Raw genomic sequence first — 25,066 nt, 5'->3', positions numbered from 1 at the left:
CCCCCACAAATTGTTTTATGAGCGCCTTCTGGTGGCTTATCTTTGTTTGTGCCTCCTGGTGTTTCCCACTGCTGGTACAGTGAGAACGGAAATACAAAAGAATAAAACAGAACCTCAGGCACAATGGTTTTAAATAAAATGGTATGCTGGCATGAATTTTGCAAGACAACACTGGCACAGTAAGTTTTCTTAAAAGTAATTTTAAGTAATCCATGATGCTAAATTGTCCTTTTTATCACACAATGTGGAACTTAGTGGCAGGTTAGGGTTAGGGGTATGCAGCAACTTGTACCACCTTCAGGAAGTATTTACCAGCAGGTATTCAATAAATCCATTCATTAATGTGTCAATTTCAAAACAAAAAAAGTTGTCCTTCCCTCACGTTTATAGTTCAGAACAAATCAATGGCAATTAACTTCTGCAGATAAATACTTAATAGGGACAGATTAACGTTATGTTTGAGAATAGCAGCGAGAAAACCTTTGGTCTTTTTTGAAAAGTGGAGAGTGGGATAGTTGAGATAGATACTGTTTGCGAAGTAGAAAGATTTGGTTTAAAATCTCATGACTATCTAAAAAATAAGTGCCTGGCTACAAAGTCATTTTTATACCTCATTTTAATGCAAACAGTTTTGGAAAAGTAAAGTTTGCCACTTCAAACCTTTATAAGTGCAATGCGTTTTCTTCTCACTAAGTATAGTTCACATTCTCATATATATTATCTATATTATATATATTATTATATATAAAATTTATCTTATTTTTAGTGTTCCCGCTTGAATCTTGCATTTTCCAAGTTGCTCCCGCATATCTGTAACTGTGTGGGGAAAATCCCGCAGAGATATTTTAAGACACCAAGCTACTGTATTTTTCACCCAATTCAGAATGCCTGAAACGCTACAGCAATCTCTAAGGAAGTGGGAGTCAGTGACGAAAGCACTATGAGCCACAATGAGTAGTTATGGTTAAAATAAATAACTAAATAAATAAAAATAAAAGTAGTGCTGGATATTTTAAGTGCCACGAGACTTTATTCTCTCGTACGTGATTCTCAGCTGCTTTCTTTAAGGATTATAGAAACATGACGATATTAAGTCTATCTAGGTGCTGCATATTACAATATATATTGCAGTGACCAAACATGATTATTTTGGAAAAACTATTTATTTTTTACATATATTCTCATGTCTACCACTTATAAAATGGGTATTTTAAATACTCTACCCTGATTGGTCAAAACAGGTCACATAGGGGTGTTGATATTACAGCATATCACCATGGGTCAACACTTTTTTTCAAAAACGGAAAAAAAATACACTAGAATTTAAAAACAAAAACTGCAGACATATTAGAATTTACCACAATAAACATGACCAATGAGATTTATGTAAATGTTAAACTTTTGGAAAACCGAAGTGAACATGGAGATATTGAATTAATCTGAAGCGGACACCAATGATTAATTATATATATAAATTCAAAACTCGCTCTGTTCCTTCTCCATGAACTAGGGCGTTTCCCTATCTCATTTTGAGAATAAATAGGTTAAAAAATCTCAATCTCAGCTTTTCACAAAAGATTTGGGTCCCTCTTAAGACTTTCAGGTTAAAAGATGTTTTGTTGCCGTTGCCCCCGCTGTCTGTTCTTCGGTCTACCTGCCTGCTGCCACCGGACCCACCCCCTTCGCAGCTGTGTGATCTGATGCTGAACACTGATAAAAATTCATCTCAGCAGTTCCTGCCATACTTTTTAAATGTGTCCAGGTACGATGGTATCATGTCTTCTGCTGTGCCCTGCATTGTTTTTAATTGTTTCTTAACACTGGCCCAGTAGTTCTTCAAGTTACCAAGCTGTAAATTGCAAAGTCAGTTTGGTAAGTGACCGGACATACCATACAATAACTTCTTTCCCGCCACTGTGAAGCTGTAGCACAGATTTGGTATGGATACCTCCTGTTACTACCCTGGATAACAAAGAAGGATTTGAAAAAAAAAAAAAAAAACCTGTCACCTGATACTATTGCAGGTCTTGAGAAGAAGGGTCTGCATGATTTAAAGGCAGTCTTATTTGTGCTGCGTGATTTAAAGGCATACTCATTTGTGCTGTGTCACGGTGAAAATGGGCAGCAATATTGTACTAAAATGTAATGAATAAACCAAGAATTACAAGAAGTGTAACTAAATCAAAACTGCACTTTCAATGGCAATGTTCAATTCAACACCTGAAATTATTTAATGAATGCATTTTTAATGTTTTAAGGGACTATTTTTTCAGGTCAGGCAGAGGTGGAAGGATATTTAATAAATTACTTTTTTGTTAATTAAAACATGTTTTTGCTGGGGTTTTTTTGTATGTTGGTTGATCCATTTTATAAGCGCAATAAGGCACTTCAGGCTGTGGGATATACTCTAATATCCACACACCCCAGGCGGTTAAAGCCACTCGGCTTCGCCTCGTGACTTATCCACATGCCGCGGGTGCATTATAAGTCACGAGGCAAAACCGCCCGGGGCGTGTGGATATTAGAGTATATCCCACATCGTGCCTTATTGCTTATATGCAGTATGCTTGATGTTGCCTGTTGCAACTTACATAAAATGAAAGGATATTCTGTGGGCCTTCATTTGATCTAAGTTACATGCATGCAGTACAAACTATCCAGTAGTTAAACATACATAAATGAAAACAGTGAAAAACAGGCGGAAATAGGGTTGAGTGTAAAGAGTTAAAAAAAGAAATGAAGGTCTGGTTTAAAAGAAAAGCACCTTTTTCTTCTGCTGCATGCAAAAACTTTACATTACATTACATCAGGTAATGGCAAAAGCAATGGAGAGTGCTCTGTCTCACAGTGATGAACAGAGGTTAGGTCTCCTGAAAGCAGCTTATTTTAAAGCACCACCAGTGTGAATGATGATGCAGTACTATGAACATTATAGTATATATAGATATATATATATCTATATTATATATAATATACTATATATATAATATATATATATAATATATATATATAATATTATAAATATATCACTTTTTATAATTTTGGCTGCAGCATATAGGGGAAATCCCCCCAGAACACAAAATGAAATTCAAGCCATGATTTTATATAGATAGATAGATAGATAGATAGATAGATAGATAGATAGAAAGAGAGAGAGACAGAGAGAGAAGCTATATTTGCATCCTGAGCCATTCTTAAAAAAACGGCATAATACCACAGTAGTGACGTCAAAAAGTGATAATTCCTCTAGAGGAAAATATACTTGAACTTTGACCCGTTCAACTCCTTGAGGCCATCACTTTCAATTCAAACACAAAATGTCTTGTTTTCAATCACTCGACAACACCCACAGTACAGAAATGGTCATTAATGATCAACAAAATGAAAATACATTTAAAAAAAAAAAAGGATGCAAAGCTGGTACATTCATATCAGAGAAACTGGACAGGAACGGGAAATTAAAACAAGGTAAAACAAGCACTAACAGGTAACAGCATAGAACGTCTGTACAGCACTGAAACACTACGTTTAAAAAAAAAAAAACTGTACTGCTGAACCTTGTGTTCTTTAATATTAGCATCACAAGGGTATCCATATATTATTAAAAAAATAAAATAAAATAAAAATAATAATAGATGGGCCTCTTCAGTGAGTTACAGGAAAAAATTCCATCTCGGGTTTCTGTGACAGTTTATAAAATTACTCAACCTTTGGTCTCGTAATTTAGGACATCACAGAAACTCACTCACTCACTCTCACTGTGTGTGTGTGTGTTTGGCAGAAGGCCTTCACAGGCTATTTATACCCCTCAAAACTTCACTGTGGCATTACATCCTGTTTGGTTGATTCTGCTCGTAGTATACAGTGACTGTTAGGTGGAAGGAAAACAAACGTGTGGAACAGGTTCAGGACGCAAGAACTGCTGCCAAAAATGCAGTAAACTCCTTTGAAACCTACTCTAGGTCAACTCTTGTTCTGGCAAAATGGTATATCATTTAACTTTAAAAGTATTTTGAATCTAAATGAAAGCATGTGAGCTTAAAGTATAGCTGACCACAAAACTATTGAGAAAGGAAGCAGTAACTATAAAATGAGGTGTGGAATATGCCTTGTTTAAACACTGTGGTTGATACAGAAATGCTAAGTTTGTGCTGCTGTACGGTAAGACGTACCTTAATTATAGAGTTAAATAAAACTAGCACACGCATCCATGTTTTAAAGCGTGCTATAATGTGAGTTTTGTGTCAAACAAGTTGTTAGTTTAAAAACAATAAAATACACTGTGTTAAGCCTCCAGTGTTAAAACCAACTTACACATTGCCCCATTTCTTGTTTTATGATAAGTTTCTAATAAACCTATTGCAATTCTACTGTGCAGCACATAACATTAACTGAAGGGCTTCATAGTTCGGCTAACGCCATTATTTTCTCCAGGAGACAAGCAGCTCCCCAGAGTTTTCCTCTTGATTATGTTAATTTTAGACTGATCTACATGCAACTCCCTCCTTGGGATCAAATCGGCTAACCACTACCTACAAACAATATGGACTGCCTTCATTTTAATAAACTAATCCACATTTTACACTGAAGCAGTACAGGGTGTCATTTGTGTTGTATTTGATTTTTAAAACGCACTCACCCTAAGACAATCATGGTTGGGAATAAGATTTCCATTGCAAAGCTAGACTTTACAAAGATCTTAATAGGACACAGCTCTGTTTATTACCTAAACTTTGTTGCTAATAAAGTTCACAGTAAAACCGGGAATGGCTCAAACTGTTATACAAGGGAGTCTTGTTTTCATCCCCGCAAACAATCAAACAAAAGTTTTATAGAATACATTTACCAATGTTAAAAGACAGCCCCAAAAAATAGTTTGCAACTTTTACTGTCAGATGTCCAGTATATTTTCATAGCTTACAAAAAACTTTTACCGTTTTTTATGATTGCTTTGACTCATTTTTCAATACAGTGACCCAATGTGCACTCCTAACACATAATGATAAACTGAATGCAACCATTTAGACACATTTTTCCACGCTAACATACAACATGCATAACTGTAAATCACCTCTTCCAATCATAAAGTTGCCCTGTCAACCAATAGGACTTATGTCAAATGCTAACACTTATCTGGTAGAGTTCTTAACTATTAGATCAACTGGTAACAATTAAGCAAGACAGCTTAATTGATAATTATTTCATTACTACATAAAGCTCTGAGCTATCTATTACTGTATCCCCCCCCCCCCCCAACAGCAGTATTCATGATTGTTATGCAAGACTCATTTATGTTATTGCACTTCAAAGATTAAAAAGAAAATGTTTAAACAAAGTTTCTGATGTTTTGGACACATTATTTGCTTTTGGTGTCTTTACTGACTCCACTGCATTCATTTTGCAATGTATACATGATTTTCATCAGTAGTTTGGGTTTTGGTCTTTGGACTGCTACATGCTATTTGATACAACTGTGTAGAATATCACTGAATGCTTACTTTACATTATTTAGAATATATGTTTTATTCTGTAGATTGCTATTATTTTGACACTTTTAGACTTTGTTTTGATTTGAATTGTTTTGTGTTTGACAGCATTATTTGTTAATGGGTGTTTTATTTAGCAATGCTTCAATGATTAAACTTCAGTGATCAAAGCATCTGATGTTTTGGTGCTATGATTTGCTTTTGAATGATGTATTTATCTCACTTGACACAGTAGTATTTATTTTGCACTCTGCATGGGATTTTGACCCCAAAATGAGCAGTTCAGCATCTTGTGTTAAGAGTTATGCACATTGGAACGCTGGATTGAAAAATGAGTCAAAGCAATTGTAAATGGACCCTTGGAGTAAATCTCAATTGCCCAAGTGGGTTGGTCTCTGCTTTACCTTGTTTGGAGTTAACTTCCTGAGGGTGGTGTCCCGAGTGAGGCCCGGGTGCAAAGTGCTCATCGCTGTAGGTGATCAGAGGAGTAAGCGGGTGAACTGCATGCGACGGCTGGACCACCGGCACCTTGTTTGACTGCAGCAGAAAGAGAGAAGAAAGAGAGGCCATGAAATATGTAGCCGTTACCCTTGGCCTGCCTGACCTTGTTCGGTCCTCATGAGTGCCAGTTTCTTCAAATCGTTTGATGATCTTGGCCACAGCAATTACAGACACTTGCAAAGTTCTTGCAATTTGTCTTAAAGATTGACCTTCATTTCTTAAAGTAATTACAGTCTTTTTTCTTTGCTTAACTGTATTAATGTATAACTGTATGCTACCTATATTTATAGTAATTATCATGGCACCATGGACACAATGTTAACAACCATTGGTATTCAAATTATTAGGTGACGACATCTTGAGACCTCGTGTAGATTGGTTTATTTTGAAAATATGAATCCGGTCCAAGATTTGTGGCACAAATGTTGTAAGTCTGAATTGACTTTTAATTAACTTTAACTGTTCTAATGTTAAAAGTATTTTTCATTTAAATGTATAAACTTAATGCAATTCAATACTAAACGTCGAATATTCATGTGAATAGTATATTACTTTATAATTCAAAAATATCTGTTCAATGTATCAATTTTCGTATCTATTAGTACTTTTTTGGACCAACTCATTATTCGTCCACATGAGTTTGATATTATATATATATATATATATAATATATACCAATATATCTAATATATATATAATATATATATACTATATATATACTATACCCTTACCCCCTGATAATATTCTTAACACAAGGACGATAAAACGCGACTGACGTATGTTGTATACCCAAGTGCTGACTTTATTTTAATGTGGCAGAAAAGTGCCAGCACATATTCTTTTGAATTCAAATAGGTATCTATGCTCCTTGTCAATATAATTTCTAGCCAATATACTCTAATTACAAGTAGAAGTCTATCATGCGTAATGGAAATGCATCTTTAAATTGTGTAATTTCACTCAATTGTGTTGTTCTGTGATGTACTGTACAGTCAGGTAGACTGGATATAGTAGACTGGTCTAAATCCAGTATTTTCAAAGTAAGACGTTAGATAATCAGAACAGAGTACAGCATCAGATATACATTTTGTTGTAGGACTGTCTAAGCCAAGTTATGACTTATTTAGACACAACAATCCCTAACTGCATATGACCTGAAGTTACATTCCAAGGTGATACAGCATGTCTTTTCAAGCAGGCCATTAGAATATTTTCAAAACAATGTAATTATTCAGAAAACAAAAACTGAACAATGTTCTAAATATTGACCAACCTGAACAACTATATCCAAGATCTAAAGAACAAATTTAAGGAGAAAAATTGTGTGTAGAGGAAAGAGCGACTATCTGGGAATCAAGAGATGAGAGAGTATATAAGCTCACAAAGCAGGAACTCTGGGCACTTGCTTGCACATTGCTTTCAATATCAGGCCTGTGGTGTGACCTTGGGCAAGCTGCTTTACCTCCCTCAGTCACAGCCAGCTGCAAACCTAGGTAAAAGCAGCTAGAACCCCACTGGAAATCTGATAAGTTAAGACTTTTTTGATAAATAAATACATAAATAAAAAGGGACATACTCCATATATCAGAAATTATTGGAGCCGCTGCTCGATTTTCTTTGCCTGTTACCTGCTTTCCATTGTCACTGCTGTGAATGGGAGGGGCGTGTCCTGCCAGCACCCCATTGGCATCCACGGAGCAGTGGGGGCGGGGGGTTGATATTAAAGGTGACAAAAAGTAGGGAAATGCAATGTTAGGGGTTTTTAACCATATCTCTGCATTCCCTCTGCAGATAAAACAAGAGACAGCCATCATCATGGTCCACTAACAGTATATAATCAACAAGTAAAAGGTCAAAAAAAGATAGTAAAATCAAAAGCAGTTATTTCCTCTAAAAGGTGCTGTAACTAGGATGTAGGTTACTAGCACTGCACTTTAGGTCAAGGGTGTCTGACAGAACATTAACAGAACATAACAAACAACCAATCAACCAACCACAGAACATACACAGAACATGCAGTCCCGTGGCCACACCCCTTGCTTACGCCACACTTCTGACACACCTCTCAGCTGTCAGTCTGGCACAGCAACACAACACAGACCATTAAATTTAAATACTTTAATCGTCGCCAATTTTTTACCCATTTTTTCTCCCCAATTTAGTATGCCCAATTATTATCTGTATCCTCGACTCTGCTCACAACCGCCCCACCGACTTGAGGAATGGAGGCTGGAGCACAAGTCCTCCTAAATGTGCCCCGGAAAAGAAGCAGGAGGCTGATGGTACACGCTTCGGAGGACAGCGTGTGTTCATCTACGCCCCTCCTGAGTCAACGCAATGGTGGTAGCGGTGAGCTGAGCCTAAAAATAATTGGGCATTCTAAATTAGGAGAAAATAATAAAATAATAATTGGTACCTATTAAATAAGAAACAAAACAACAACAAAAAAAAAAAAAACACTCCTCTTTATTTTACAGAATCGCGCCTGTCAGCCGGTGTTCTCAGTAGCTCCGACCATTGTTCCTTAAACTATACATACACATATTTACAGAAGCGTGGACTGTAAACCAGACCCACAATGCTGAAAACACTACTCTAAGTCAGAAGCCCAGAAGATGGGAATCTTAGTGTGGAGATGGCCAAGAATGCTGCCTGTGGATGCAGTCTGCACATGTGTATCCCTTACTCATACTCCTGCTGAAAGCCCCTTCCAACTGCCCCCCACTCCTATCACACAGCATGGAATGCAGATCGTGGGTGTCCAAATATGCTTCTGATATCAATGAGAAATAAGTAACAGTAAAAAAAAAAAAAAAAAAAAAAAAGATCAGCTATGTCCTTATTCCTGAGTGTGGAATTACTGGGTGAGTAGCATGAAAAGGAAAAGGAGCCTTTGCAGAATGCAACTACAGAGATATTTTATGGATTGAGCCCTTAGGCATGTGGCCCTTTGCCAATGTTGCTGAGGATAACTTTTCATTCAAATTTGGCCTTCGGAGCAATTCAAATATTTTTGTGCTTAAGTATATGAAATGTGCTCATATGCATACATTTGTATCTAACATTTATCATTAGCACAAGCATTAATAAGCTAAACATTTAAAAAGGGCCATCACAGATTCTACAGAATTCAAACAGATCTATGCTGTGCTGTTAGGAAGCAAATTTATGATTTCTCTACTTCTGCCTCCATCATTTTGGCAGGTGTCACACATATGAGTACATGTTACCTATTCTAACGCATTTACATTTTTTGACTATTTTCTGTTACATTACCATTTTTTTTCTTTTAGTATTAGCTGTGATCCGCTTATCAAACTGATGTGATTTTTGTAACGTTTTTTTGTAAGAACTGTAAGTTGCCCTGGATAAGGGCATCTGTTATATGAAAATACATACAACAACTAATATTAATAATCCTTAGCTGGAATCAGCTGTTATATATATATATATATATATATATATATATATATATATATATATATATATATATATATATATATATATACACACACACACACACACTCGCTTGACAAACCTGGGGGGCAATTAATTCAACTTAAATACAACGGGTTGAATGGGCAGTGGAATAAGAAAGGATCATCTTTCGTACGTTAACTTTACATTCACAACGCTGACAAAATGTACTAATGCAGTAATCAGTAGCCTAGCCTACTACTGTATAAGCAGTATCTGATATTGAAATCGATGTGAATGCAAGGTAAGGAAGTGCAAACTGTTTCTTGATTGCTCTAGGGTTGATAGAAAGCAAAGCTTTCCTGCATTATACAGGTAGTTGTTTAGTGTGTGCCGGTTCGGTCTATGTTACACACCAACGGCATGTACTGTGCTGTACTCTTGATTCTGTTTAGGTAGTTAATCTTTCAGAACCAAGAAAGTGTGCTTAGAAAAAAGATTTGTTTTCTTTCGGACCGAGAGAATGATCATGATTGCAGGTTCCCAGTTTATGTTTTAAACATGTATTAAAACTAGTGTTGCCGCTATCACAATGGTTCCTTTGAATATAATCATTACATAGGTGTGGACGGCACCTTGCACGATCACTGGGTGTTTTCCATTTTTGTAGTACCTCGGAAAGCGCCTGCATTTCACTTTAGGGATTGGATGGATGAGCGAGTGCTGAAGTGATGTGCACAGTTAAGGCTTGCTTTTTAAAAGCGTTATTTTGTGCCTGGTTTTGTGCTTGGCCCACAATTTTGAAAATGGCAGGATCTGGAAAATTGTCGGCCACTCCCGCCAAATTGCGCTACGCAGACATTATATTTGTGCACAGAACACAACGAATTGTGGAACGCAGAAAGAAGTTTCGAATATGACACATTTTGCTCATAACCCTCTCGGGTGCAGAACCTTTCTGAACCCTTGTCTAACACAGGATTTGCTTATCACAGGAGAGTAGCAATGAGTAAACAATGCCATGTATGACACGCTATATTGCCCAAATTAAAAAAAAAAAATTAAAATGTAATCTATATAAACTAGACAAGAGTTTATGAAAAACATCTTTTAATTCAGTGACAGCTGCAGCATCACGCAATGAATCTTGTTAATACTGTACCAAACTTCTCAATATCTGTGAAACACACAATGCGGAAATCCCTGCCTAAAACATAATAATAATAAATTGATTTACTTCCCACAACATGCATACCTGCTATGGTCAAGCTGATCGTTACTCCAAAATTGCTTCTAACATCACTGATAAATTTTCTATTTTTTTTTTTTAAGTTATTGAATATTGTTAAATATTCATTATATAAGAGTTCATTTTGAAACTCCAAAGCAGCGCAAAACTATATACAGTCTTTTTCTTCAGTGTAGAAAATTTATTCACAGGCTGTTTGCGGCGCGCTTTTTTTTGTTTGTTTACGTCTAATACACTGACGGATGTACTTACAAAGCATTTTCAAAAGTGATTCGCTGGTAGGATGGGACCAGCAAATCGGATGCTAGTTAACACAAGCTGGAAAAAAAAAAACACGCCAACTGCTTCTCTGGCAGAAATACTGAAAATAACAAGGCAGCGCGTTGGGTGCAGTTTCATTGATAAAACTTAATGTTAATAACTATGTGCGTTACAAAAATGTAATTATTGAATCGATTATCCAGTATTTATAATCTATGTATATAAATGAGGAATGGAAACGATCGAAAAATCAATTTGATTTAAAAGTGTAGCAGCCCTAATTTTCCTGACAAGCAGGCTGCTGGAAATTAGAGGGAGAGAGGTCGGCACTAGCTGGCGAAACAGTCACACGCAGCAGCACACAAAACAGGTACACTTTGAGTAACACACAGGGTCCCAACCCCCTTTCCAGCCCATGTTCGTTGCAGTTGCCTCACCGCTATACAGTAGTGTAGTATATTGTAATGTATTGTAGTGGTAGGCATGCTCCAAAATTATCTTTCTTGAGAATATATTTCTTCGCACTTGTGTAAAAATATTCTCATGAAACATTATATATCTATAAAATCTATATTTAACATTTATGTCTGCAATATAGGTCATACTTGCAAAAGAAATGACTTCTATAGTAATAAACGTTTGAATTCTTGTTCATGATGCAATCCTAGTTAAGTGGAATGAACATTAATTTTATTGAAGTATTTATTCAAGTTAAAAACTAATGTTATTACTTTATGAAAATGTGTCTATGGCCACTTTGTTTATTGCAAAGACACAACAATGGCAGGGATTATTTAAAAAAAAAATGTTTGGTCTACTTTTGCTTTTACTTGAAATCCACACAAGATGTAATTACTATATTGCTTTCTTTGTTTTGTAGCAAATTCACAAGGGTAAAGTAAGGCCTTTTTTTACTTCTGGGATATTTTAATACAGTGTTGCATACAGTGAGAATTAATGAATATCCAAACAAATATCTAAATCTGGAATGTTTTATTCTATTCTATTCTCACACTCACACACACACCCCCACACACACATAACTACTATGGCATAGGCATACCTTTACGGGCTTGGTGACTGAAAAGGGAGGTTGTCGCCCAGAACTACTAAATGCATTGTAGGATATTAAGTCACCTACAAATCAACAGGAGAAAATGCTCCTTCCAGTCATAAAGAAAAAGAAGTCTGATCCCAAATTTAAAATGAAATAAATAAAAGCAGGGTTTAATTCCCATGATCCTACCTTAAGAAAACTGTATCGGTAGCTAGTCCCCATATTAATGTGTGACCTACCCCTGGAGCCATACAGCTCCACAGTCAAGCCACCAATTCACTAAATGATACCATGCCTGCTCTTCTCTTAATTTTACGCTTTTCAACTCAGATTTGCTTTCCTGTGGGATGGAGATAAGAACCTTGAGGATTTTAATTTAAGCAGCAGGCTTGTCTTATGCAAAGGAAAAAGAAAAGGGGGAAAAATCCGTACCCAGCAAGCTTAGGTGTCAAGACAATTCTTTAAATTGCTTAATAGATAGATAAATAAATACAGACATACATACATACATACATACACACACCAGCAACATATGTCTTTATATGCCCTTTTTGCTAAATGTACACATCGAATCTCCCCTATGCTGTGAAATTAAAGAGGTAACCACTTTGATATTCTGTACCCCTGGCCGATCAATGCGGAGATCTGCTGAAGATCAGGTTTTCTCATTTTGCAAGGACCTTTGTTGTGTTTTCCAGTTGCAGCTGTCATTTCTGATAAATTCAACTTTTCAATACAAAAAAATATATAAATAAGTCAGCAGCGTACCATATGTGAAACATGTGCAGTGACAGCACAGTCCGTACACATTTACACAAATATCACTCACAAGCGGTGGGACACCCTTTTTGGAGCAGACAAATATTTATTTTTTTTTACTTTTCTTCAAGATATCCGTTACATATATAAATATATTTATGTATATTTTTACGAAGTACTATATATACATTGTGTATCTGACCAAATTTCATAATCAACCACTCAAGTCTAAAAAGTCTAAACTCTAATTAAAAAGTCAACTGAATTTATAGTAAGCTCTAACTTTCACAATGCATGTTACTTCCATTTGTGCCATTATGCAAAGCACCCAATTAAATCACATCCTTACACCTTGCCACTGCATGAAAATATAGGCATTAACTACATTCAGGGTTAAACGGATCATAACGTCTCAGAGGTCATTGAGTTGAACAAACAGAGAGTTAACCCTAACAAGACAGGAAGAAGAAAATAACACCTAAACTATAGCAATTGTTCAGTGACTTCTACAGAAGTGCTCGGACAAGTAAAAACTATAAAAATGCATTCAGTTACTTTGTATCTTGCAAGCATTTTCTCAGGCCTGAAGGAGGTTTGAGAGTTTTATTATTTATTTTATTTATTTAAATAAAAATAATAATTTAATTCAATCGCAAATAAAATGCAGAGCATTCTTTTCTTGACTTTCTTTTAAAAGAACCAGACTCACAGTTTTTAATCCTGCTGCAAACCGCATGCAAACTGGAGGGCACAAGTTTGAGAGTTGTGCCTGAATCCATCTTCGTTTGACATGAAGCAGACTGACCAGCTTGACGACCTGCTGGTGGCTACAATGATATTCTGCCCTACAGCCCTGTGTAATTACCGAGACAAGTTCCTTTACTTCAGGCAAAGAGAGTCAGCTGTCTTAAGCACTGGGAACAAGTGGGAGAATTGCACAATAATGTTCTCTTACTGTTTTTTTTTGTTTTTTTTTATAGTGTTGTTGGTTATATTCATTTAAAAAGCAGCAAAGTAAATCTGAATCAACACAAAGACAGTCATGTGGCATAGCATGTACAGATTTAAACATTTATCAATATCCCAACACAGACTGTGTAAGCAGTAAAGTTCTAAGAATGCAAGAGTCATATGTATAGCATTTCCTTTGTGTGGGTCAAAAAAGAACTGCAGTGACTTGGATTTGCTGAAACAGCCAAGAGGAAAAAAAAAATACTGGCAGGGGGCAAACCTGTCATGGACCAAACCTATTCAACTGTCTGCATTGGCACCTGAATGAAACAAACCTCTACAAAAGTTCCCCGTTGTCAGTCGTCGGTATAAAGAATTATTCTCAAAACAATTACAGCAGCAGCAATGAACCAACTTGTGCCAAAGCAAGTTTACCAAAGATAACCTTGTAAGGCATAAACCTTTTTCTATTATCCATATTTTATGCTTTAAGTCAATCCTCATGCTTTGCCAAGTGGGAAATGGGAAGCAGGATTTTAAGAAGAATTACTTCTTCAGTAATTTATATGCAACAAGGGCTGCTCTAGCCCATGGCTACAATCAAGCACTGTTACACCATGAGAAGTGTTTCTCACAGTTTGAAAGACAGAAAGATTCTCCGTAATCCCCTCACCAAGATTCTCCCACTTTGAAACCATTAGGAGAACAGATTTAAAATGATAGATATAGTTTTGCTTTTGTGTTAGGCAGTTTCAAAAATGTCTCCAATGCTCTCAAGCACATTACAGGACATTCTACATTGACATTATTGTTAGGATTATGCTGATAGTTTAGTAAAAATAGACTTTCTAACATGGATACATTAAGGATTGTGGACTACAATATCAACTATACTGAAGCATATATGCAGTACTCATGGGGGAATCAATTGGAGATTATACAGCATTTGTAATGTACAGGTACTCCACTCCAAACGATCCGATAATATCCCCAGCAGTTAACGCAATTTGTTTTAGAAAAAGTAGTTCCCAGTAAGATCTGAGATGTCAATCATCTGGAGTTGCAGCCTGCCAAGTTTAAAATTTCCCTGCGGTGAATGACCTTTCCCCACAGTGATCACCTTGTACAACAGTACACTATATATGTTGCATTGGATTAGTAGATTGAATGTAACTTAGCTCTCTATTTTAGAATGGCACAATTCAATATTATAAAAGCACACTTCTTTGTTCTGGGAACAGTTGTTGTTTAATTAACAGTTAAAAAAATAAATAAAAATAAAACAGCTCTCAATAGATCAACGGTCTACTGCCAGAAAGGTTCAAAGAAGCCATTGTACAACAAAACAAGAAAAAGAAGATATAAATGCATGTGTGTTGACTGTACTGTGACATTGGAGCAAGGGACCCATTTGCATTTCAGGGTTTTTAACATGATGGGATTGACCAGACAGTAAATTAGGCAAAGTATGCATACTGTATGGTTATATTTATAGATATCACCGTGTAACACTTTTTTTTTTTTTTTTTTTTTTGTTCCTGGGTAGTAAGTGTTATTTCCTAATTGCTTATGCCTCAAAAGTATAGAAAATGGCTATTATTCCCCACAAACTTTGCTTTTGTGACCAGGACAGTGATATTTCAAAATATCACTATTTCCAATGGGAAAACAGGCAAATGTGTGTCTTTTCGTTCACATAGTCAGAAAAAAACAACATATGAATCCAAATTAACATGTATTTATACTAAAGTAATACAAAAATGACTACAAAAGATTTAGAAGCGAGTAGTTTTTCGAGATTTACGATTATACTGTATTTACAGTATAATCATAAATCTGGAAAAACTACTCACTTCTAAATCTTTTGTGGTTTGTGTTTTTTTCTGACTATGTGAACGAAAAGACACACATTTGCCCGTTTTCCCATTGGAAATAGTGGTATTTTGAAATATCACTGTCCTGGTCACAAAAGCAAAGTTTGTGGGGAATAATAGCCATTTTCTATACTTTTGAGGCATAAGCAATTAGGAAATAACACTTACTACCCAGGAACAAAAATTGTGTTACATAGGGCACACATTTCATAGCTTAGCACAGCTTTAGTACTGTACGGTAATATCTTGATAAACAGACCATATATCCTGTGTAGAATGTTAAAGGGAACACTCTCAATCTCCCCTTACCACCCCTCAAAAGAAGAAACTTGCCTCCCCTTTTTCTGTGATGAAAACGGAGATAGCAGAGCAATGGTGTTGTGCAACGGCAGTCTCTCTATCTCTGCAGATGGTTATCACCCCCGCCAGCTCTGCGAGACGGATTCACTTACCTGCGAGTAGCAGCGGAAACACAGATCTGCAGAGACACAGGGTACTGCTTGTTTGTTCACTTTGATCAAAACTCTATAACTGCAGTGGAAAAAAACAGCTTGTCTTAGTGGGGCAAGTTACCCCCTGTAAAGTGGTCCTATGAAGGCAACTGTCGCAATCTACTGACATTCACCCACTTTAAATAAATAAATAATTTTAAGTGAAACAGAAAGTGTATCAAACCTTTCTATGGGCAACAGTTTCTTTTAGTACGCACCCTCTAATTTTCACACCGTTAGATGTACCTCCTAATTAAGGATTTCTAAAAATCTTACTTAGATTTTAATTTTATGATGAAAGAATTTAAAAAAATATGGTTAACATGTATTTTAAACTGCAGTGTCAACGTTTCCCATAACTGCTAAAGTTCGAATTTGAAAGCTGCACCTCTAATTTAGCACTGAATAACTGGGTCAGAAATATGAATTCAAGAAAAATGCCACTGTGACACTAAATTATTAATTATTTAGAACATCTCTAAACCAGTGTGTAACAGTCTCTATGACCTGCAGAAACACAGTATTTTAGCATTCACAAATGCACAAAGGAAGTTCTACATACATATAGTGTCAAAACAATCAGAGACCAAACTAATAAAATCAGACCTGTGCAAAAAGCAGTTTGGATTATGGTTTAACAATTTATCTTATGGTTTTCCTCTCCAACAGAGAACCACAACATAGCCCGCCGAGAGGTCAGCAGGAGGGTCCGGTCCAGTTCCTTCTGGCCAAAATGTAAAGGAGTTGTCTTTAACAAAAGGAAGTCAATCACTTTGTACCAAAAACTATTCATTTGTGTTTCTTGCCTTCTAGTTTTTTGTTTTTTGTGTCAAAATTAACTTAATGTTAATGACTTGTCCAAGTTGCATTCCGCTAGTTTTTTTTCTTTAATACCAAAAGCCTATAATTCCTTTCTTTCCCAAAGGGGGCAAAAAGATGAAGAAAAGGGGTTTAATTGCTATGCTGTGAAGATTTCAGATTTAACAGCCGTAACAATTTCCATTTTTAGCACTTTCACGAACATCCTTAAATTAAACAATGGTTGGCAGAATGGCCTCTCTGCTTCAGAATTTTAGAAAAACAAAATTAAAATAGAAGAGTGGCTGTCAAGCAGCAACATGCCTTTTATATGAGATGCGAGAGTGGATACACAAGACATTTCAGCAGAGGAAAAAGATAAAATAAATAAAAAACCAGCAGTGGATTTAATGCCATAAAGCCTGCCCTAAAAGCAAAATTTGCATCAGAAATCTACATACCAAAACCCCCAGAGAGTACAATAGACTAGGCCGAGGCATATCAAAGGGAAAACTAACAAAGGTTTTAGTTCACCATTTTAAAAGAAACTGCACAGAAATACATTCACACATGTGCAGTGTTATGCAATTGTAGCACACAAATAATTTCTATTTAATAGGGTTGGAATAATAAATCGACAATCATGACCATTTTTTGCAGCAATAAATTTATCGCTGTGCTTTGAGCAGTAAGCGGCACTGCACTGTCTACATGAGGCCTATAACATGATCTGTGTTAGCACTGCATGGGAAGTGAAGTATTGATTTGAAACAATACACTTAGGCTTTTAACTTCACATCATGGTTTCATTTTGAGAATATGTTGACAAAGCATGACTGGTTTTCTAACATAAAAACACAAATATTTGTTTATACAATTGAAAAAAATGTTAGCTCACTGTAAAATTACTGTAGAAAGTGGAACTTTTGACTTAAACATTAACTGTAAAAAGAAAACAAGACAAACAAAAAAAAATACGGCAAACGTTTAATATATCCTAAACAACTTTGTTGCTTCTTTATTTTAAACTACAGTAAAGACATGAGTACTATATTGCCGCCTATGCACCGCACAGAGAAAAATCAGCTTATACTGTATACATGTATGTATGTATGCATGTATGTATGTATGTATGTATATATATTAGTGTGTGTGTGTGTGTTTCCATGGCGTTGCGATAGTAAAAAAAAAAAAAAGGGTTGTTGCATAAAGAGTCAACTTAAATGGAAGGACAGACCGTTTTATTTGATTAAACTGTCCGCATACTATGTGCAAAACTCAATATGTTCCTATACACACACACACTATATATATATATATATATATTATATATATATATATATATATATATATATATATATATATATATATATATATATATATATAAACCTACAAAACTGATTCTCTTAATGGCAGATACGCCACACAATTAAAGTAAACAAATGCTTCCAGGTAACATTAGTAATTTTCTTTTGTTATATTAATACATTTGGTGGCATTTTTTTATGAACGTAAACATTCTCGAATTAACATTTTTAAAAAACAATATGTATTATTTTTATAGGAAAACTACATAATGTATTAATACACAAAATACAATAGGTGTATTTTTATACTCACATTTGTTCTGGGTACCCACCAGAAATTTAAAATAACAAATTGCCGCATATACTGTCCAGTTTTTTTTTTTTTCTTTTAAACTCAGTGACTTAGACTGGCAGTTGTCATGTTCAAGTATAAATTTGATAAATTATAATCATTTAATGGTTTTATTTTATTCTGACAATAAAATCACGATTATCGTGATAATTTACAGACGATAATCGACAACTGACAATGTCATTATCGTCCAACCCTACAAGGGGGTTCCTACTCAAATGTGTATTTCCTGTGCAATAGAGCCCCCTTAAAAGACTTGATGCTCTAGTCGAGTTTCTAATGCCCTGTCCACACTATGCCTTTAAACCATATTAGTGGCATTTAAAAACGGCTTTAAAATGCTAAATACATTTAGAGTCCACTCTATGCAGCGTTTAATACCATACTTTGAGAACCGGACTCAAGACCACCTCAGGAGATAGTCTCGAGTGTGGTTCTAATTAGATCGCATCAGATAGTGTGGTTTATCAGAAGTGCGGACACTAATACAGAACTGCATTTTTTGTGTATCCTCCAATATCCCAAAATGCTTTGTCATATGTTTGGCAAAATACTCAGAGTAGGTGCCTGAAGGACTTGCTGTTAGTGTACACTCTGCACTAGGTATTCATTTTTGTGCTTAAAAAAATCTGGTCAACACATCTCTCTGTTAAACTAGTGGGGAAAATAACAAAAGCACAACTTTAAATTAGTCGACTGCAAAAATGAAATGCAAGTTAAAAGTAGGATCAGATGAACAATTCACATAATTTGTCAGCTCTGTTTGAAATAAAATTATGGGGACCAAAATTAGGCGCAGGCAAGATATGAAGGTAAAAACAACTTGTTTTGTAATTATCACATTTGAGTTTAATTATGAAAACAGAATCAGCTCAATTTGTTTAAAGGGATGTCACCTGATTAAAAATGAACCCCCAAAACTTGAAGCCCTACTTGTGTGTGTGTGTTTGTATTTACTGTTTCCAAAATTCTTGTTTTACTTCTTTTTAGCAATCTGCACCTCTATTAATATGAAGCATAACACAGTATTTTAAAATAAAACGCAATGCATGGTGGGATACTGTCGTATTCATTTCCACCGTTCATTGCACTGCTGTACTGTAAGCAAACTATTGCAATAGTGAGTGGACACATTAAGCCTGACTAAACATGAAACGGTACTCGAGTGTGGAGGCTTTGAGCTGGATTCATTAGAACAGTTTCGAGTATGGTTCTCTAGATCGGTTATGTGGTGTGAACAGGGCCTAAAAGTTCTATGCTCCTTTTGGTATGGGTTAGTGAACCATATCCTTGTTAACAGTGGACATCTCTAAAAAGGTGTGTGGCACATTCCCAAAATCTGACTTACTGTACCTTGCGGCTTTGCTTTAATTGCTTCACTGAATGTCTATGTATTTAATAGCACTTATTACCACTTCCTCCCTACTACGTTACCTAAGGTACCTTGATGCCTGTGTTTAACCACAAGACCAAAACAGCCTACCCAACGCCTACTCCCTTTCTCTTCTCAACATGTATTTGGGTTGCCTTATTTTAGCCCTCTTCACTTGCATTTTTTAGCGGTATTGTTGCCAAACAGTATCACAACATCTGTTCACACTGGAATTGTTACCGGTGTCGTACCAGTAGAACCATATCGATACGAACCCCAGTCAAGAGTTCCATACTGGTATATAGTTGCGATATGACTGAACAGATCAAGTTTGGACAGGTGGATCAGAATGACAACAGAATGGTATGAGCGAGGCATGCGGAGCACACTCACACCAAAGATATTACCAAGATTATGAACTCTGCCTTTACTTCCATCCTGCTTGTTTTATTAATGGACTGTTTTTTTATGTTTTACAGATAAAGTTACAACAGTAAATGCTCAAAGTGAAATTTGAATACATGGTTAAACTAAAAGCATATAAAAACTGACAGCTACTGTGTGAAACGCTCATCTCTTTTTCTGCACATGCGCCATCTCATGTATTGTGTTCAGCAAAATGCATTTTTTTGTATAGATTATGGTATTTCATCACTAACACGGGTTATGTTTTTCGTCAAAACACCCTGCGCAAGAGTAAAATTGACTTTTTTACATTTTTTAACAAAATCAATAAAATCCGCTCAAAGCAGCTCAATACAACACCACTCCATTGACTGTAAATAGGAAATCTTCTCCCGAGTTCTCTATATCCCAATTCTTTGCATGCAGTGTGACGGTGGTCCCCATAGCGATTCAGTGGAGTTGAGTATCTTGGTTTATACCACAGGAGTGGGTATATCTAGAGTGGGATATATTTTTGTTATGTTATCTAACTGGTGTGGGAGAACAGGCTTACCAGGACTAGTCTTTTTCAGGACGGAGCTGTGCTTCGGTAGTACAAACAATATTGCCACCTATCCATACGTGTATTACAACAACTTTAAAATGGGCATAGGTCCAGAAAGACGGGTCATGCAGAAAGCGCATGAAGACGGGCCAATGTAAAACTTCAAAATTGTTTTGAACACATGAAAAGTTCTCTTTGAGCCGTTGCTTGTTCTGAGACCAATCGCCACCAATACAGTAAAAGTTCTGATGTTGAGTGAGATTGACGCTGACACTCTTAAGGTATTAAGCTCCCCCCCCCCCCAAAACTATATTAAGTGTTGAACAATTAAATGAATTGCCATAAACGTGATTCTTCTATTATGCTAATCCCAACCCTAATATTAAGGTAGGTATGTGTTTTGGAATTAAGAACCAATTTAAATCAGTATTTGAATTCTCTAAGCTGGCCCGTTACTGAGAAGTCTGGCCTGTCTCTACATCTATGCCTTAAAAGTAGTTTCAGATATCTACTATTGTTTTGATTTGGACTCCGATTTCCATGAGTATGAGTTTAGTCAAGAAATTCCAGTTACCAATCTGCCTGTATCCGACTTACCAAACAGCCTGTAGCCCCTTCATTAATAACAGTAACGGTAGGAAACCGAGAGGATGTAAAATTGACAGACAAAGTGAAGATCCAATATTTAACAAACAATGTACACGTTTTACTGCTATTTATTTTAAATATATACTTGTGGTATAAACAGAATATGGAAAGATCATTTGTGGTATACCTTTTTTATTCCCCTTAGGAGTATGTCCTTTCATAAACCGTGATTTACTGGGACATGCAGTGAATAAAAATCACATACCACAAACAATCATTCAGTATCCTTTATGTATACAGAATATCTGATTTAAGTGTATCTATATCAACCAGCTTAAATATGGACAGGTATAATCGCAAAAGTATGGTACTGGTGTTGAAAAGTGAGTTAGGACAAACTGGTATTGTATCAGTATATTCTATAAGAAAACAAATTTTACCAGTATTACTTTGATACAAATGTGACCAGGGTATTTATTTCTATTTGTACAGTACATTTTCTGTTTGTTTACCCTTTACAAAAAAACGAGTCATCACTGAAAAACAGTGGTAACTCAGTGGTTTACACAACACTATACCTTCCCCAAATGTGGTCAGTTTAGACCTGGAAATAACTTGCAGGTGCATTCTGAGAGAGGAGAAATCTACAGCAGTTCACACTTCACAAGGAACAAAAAAATAAATAAAAAAGACTTCCAAGACTGTATAGCAGTTTTTACATACAATACACATAACATCCTACCTGTGTCCAACCTCAAAGTACTGCTCTGCAATCAAAATGATTTCCAATAAAAGACCTACATTTTCACAAGAGCTACCTTGGTGTAACAATAAGATAAACCCCTTTCACACTGGTGCTCCTATCCAGGTCCCAACCCAGATCACAATCCCACATAGAGTAAGACCATGTAACCGGGTCAACAGCGGCCCACTTCAGGGTGTTGGTTGACATGCTTTGGTCCTGGTCGAGGAACATACAATGCATGATGGGTGTTCGTAAGCTGACAAAGTAACAAACAGCCATGCCTGTGTAAAGGTTTCATTTCTGCAAGGAGCATTTCTATGTAGACATATTTCTGTTGATTGAGACACGCCATGAGCCAAATTGCTGCAGGAATGAAGAAACATTTGCTCTAATCAACATGTGGGCCAATGATTCAATCTTGAGAAGCTGAACAGATGGAAGCGTGGTCATGTGAACATTGCTGCTTCCAGGGCATTGTGCATTTGCTTCTGTCACCTAGGTCGACCCTGCTTCTTCAAAAAGCAGTGTGAAATCACGGAGCAGACCCGCATGACACCAGTTCACAAACCAGTGAGAATGGTGGTTTGGACAGCTACAGCTCATGTTGGAACACAGATTTTGTTCCAGAAACTGCAGAGTCAGAAACAGCAACATTATCTCAGTAGGAGCCGATAGGATCAAAGGCCTGGAAAAGGTCAGGCATTCCACAGGAGTGGCACTCGGCTGTCGGCAGTGCACCACCAGCCCACTGATCTTTTCTGCCTCTCACACTCGCTTTTTCTCTCTGACTCTCAATGAAATAAGTAAATACGTAAATAAACAAAAATACAGCTGCCTAGTCAAAAGGCTTCAATTAGACCTGTGGGAACCAACTTAATAGCCTAGGTTGTAAAAACCAACACCTGGAGTTTACTCAGCCTGACAAATGTGTGCCTGCTTTACAAAAAGACAAGCACTGAGCTTTCATCATGCCTTCTTACCTCTACAGCAACTTACTACAGGCCATTGCGGAGTAGCATTGACAAACTAAATCAGGACTTTCCTTCTATGTACTGAAACAAAATCCTGAGTCTTCGTCTCCCAATACAATATAGTCTGAGTTTAAGACAGGGATAGGGCATTCCCTCATGGCTATACTTGTTTGCTGTTAAGCATTACAAACACACATTAATAAAAGTAGGGAAGCCTACACAATTGTGTATGGATGAAATTAGTTCCTTTAATTTCCATTTTTCTTTTATGATTGTACGATAAGATAGATAAAGTGGAAATATAAATACAGTAAATATTCAGACAATTATTGAAGCTTACAAAGCACATTCATCCAATTGCCTGCTGTCACCATAAGGCTGTCAACAGCAGAGTGATAGAAAAAAGAACAACATTTTCATGATATTCCCCATTAGTTGCATCCTTTGATAGAGAAGGTATGTTGAGCCTACTGAGCATAAGTTTAAACACTTCATTCAGTGAATAATAAAGAGCAGAGAGATAAATATTTAAGCTGAAGGGGGTGGGGCTGGCAATGTTCTCGTAAGTGTAACTGATCATACATCTAAGAGGAAGGAGGAAGGATTTGAATGGATGGCTAAATCAGCTTCCCTTACACTAATTTCAAACCCAGCAGCAACATGGACAGGTGATACAGTGGCTGCTGTGAAAATGATCCAGTTTGAAACATTATTGCAATCCTACTGACAACTTAACAAAACAGTACAAATAACTGTCAGATGCGATTTTTTGAAAATTCTTCAGGACACAAAGTTCGCAAAGAACAACCCTGCATTAAAAAAACAAAAACACCCACACACACAACACAAAGAAAACCTTTTTAAAGTTTGGTTGGCTCCTTCAGATGAGACGTAAAACCAAGGTCCTATTGTAAGTTACTCTGGAGCTGCAGTTGTGATGCACAGTTCACACCCTAATCTCTAAGTCACTTTGGATAAAAACATCTGCTATAATATTAATAATAATAATTAGTCCAGTGCCCACATTTTCAAACAATGAGCAAATGACTTATCTGCAATCGAGTTGTACATGTTAGTCAGATAACTTGCAGGAAAAACTCAAAGGCTGTCACATGCACTTAATGTTTTATACATCCAAATCTGTGCCTATGTGAATGTCAAGTTTAAAGGACATTTATAAAAAAAAAAAATAATAATAATTAATTATTTATTTTAAAACTGTGCATCCCAAAAGGTGGGAGCTCAAATTAGGACAATTTTATTTATTTTTTATGTCGCAGGCTTTAGCCAGTCAAAGCAACGTTGTCATTGTGGTGCAATGTTTGGGTGGGATCTTCCTCTCACACAACGAATCCCATACAATCTATATTTGATTGACAGCTAGTTACTTTAAGATTTGAGAGCAATGTGGAATCATACTTTAGGCTGTCAACTTTGCAAATTGAAAGCAGAGTCTGAATGCTTGCCAAAATCGGACACATTCGGCAATAAAGTCTACAACTGGCATGTACTTTGTACAGCATGAAATATGGGTGAAGAGGTCTTCGTTCAACAAATAAAGCGCCAATTCGACTGTGGGGAAAAATTATGCAAAAATTGGACATTGTGCGAGCCTCAATCCTGACAAGTCGCTTGAATATGTCATTTGAAAGAGACCTGTGCAATTCTCTGGAATATGATTAACTGCAACATTCAACAGCACACCCGACACCTTATCCCGTAAGGTGGAGCGAAGGGGAGAGGATACCAACTAGACAATGGCAATTTACTAATTTTCTTTTTATTTAATAATTGCTTAAAATGTAATATTGCTGTGTTCTCGCTGGTTTGGCTTTTTAAAGTACATTCACTGGGGATATGTTTGCCTACTTCAAACATTGATTTAAATCATTTTTGAAATGTAAACTATTTCCTGCAACATCAGACCTTTGGTCATTG

The 25,066-nt window shown here is 36.3% G+C and overlaps 1 protein-coding gene across 8 annotated transcripts in view; it reads right to left on the bottom strand.

Moving 5' to 3' along the window:
* lef1 (lymphoid enhancer-binding factor 1) overlaps nt 1-25,066 on the bottom strand; it is a 70,625-nt gene that overhangs the window by 24,837 nt on the left and 20,722 nt on the right. For all 8 annotated transcript variants that reach the window (XM_041260932.1, XM_041260940.1, XM_041260950.1 and 5 more), the window contains exon 4: nt 5,891-6,023. In XM_041260932.1, the coding sequence (XP_041116866.1) occupies nt 5,891-6,023 (133 nt within the window). The remainder of the gene's footprint in view (nt 1-5,890; nt 6,024-25,066) is intronic.

This window comes from Polyodon spathula, chromosome 1, assembly GCF_017654505.1.
Source record: "Polyodon spathula isolate WHYD16114869_AA chromosome 1, ASM1765450v1, whole genome shotgun sequence".
Classification (NCBI taxonomy): Eukaryota; Metazoa; Chordata; class Actinopteri; order Acipenseriformes; family Polyodontidae; genus Polyodon; species Polyodon spathula.
The sequence above is the reverse complement of the archived record's forward strand: the minus strand, read 5'-3'. Positions and strand labels throughout refer to the sequence as shown.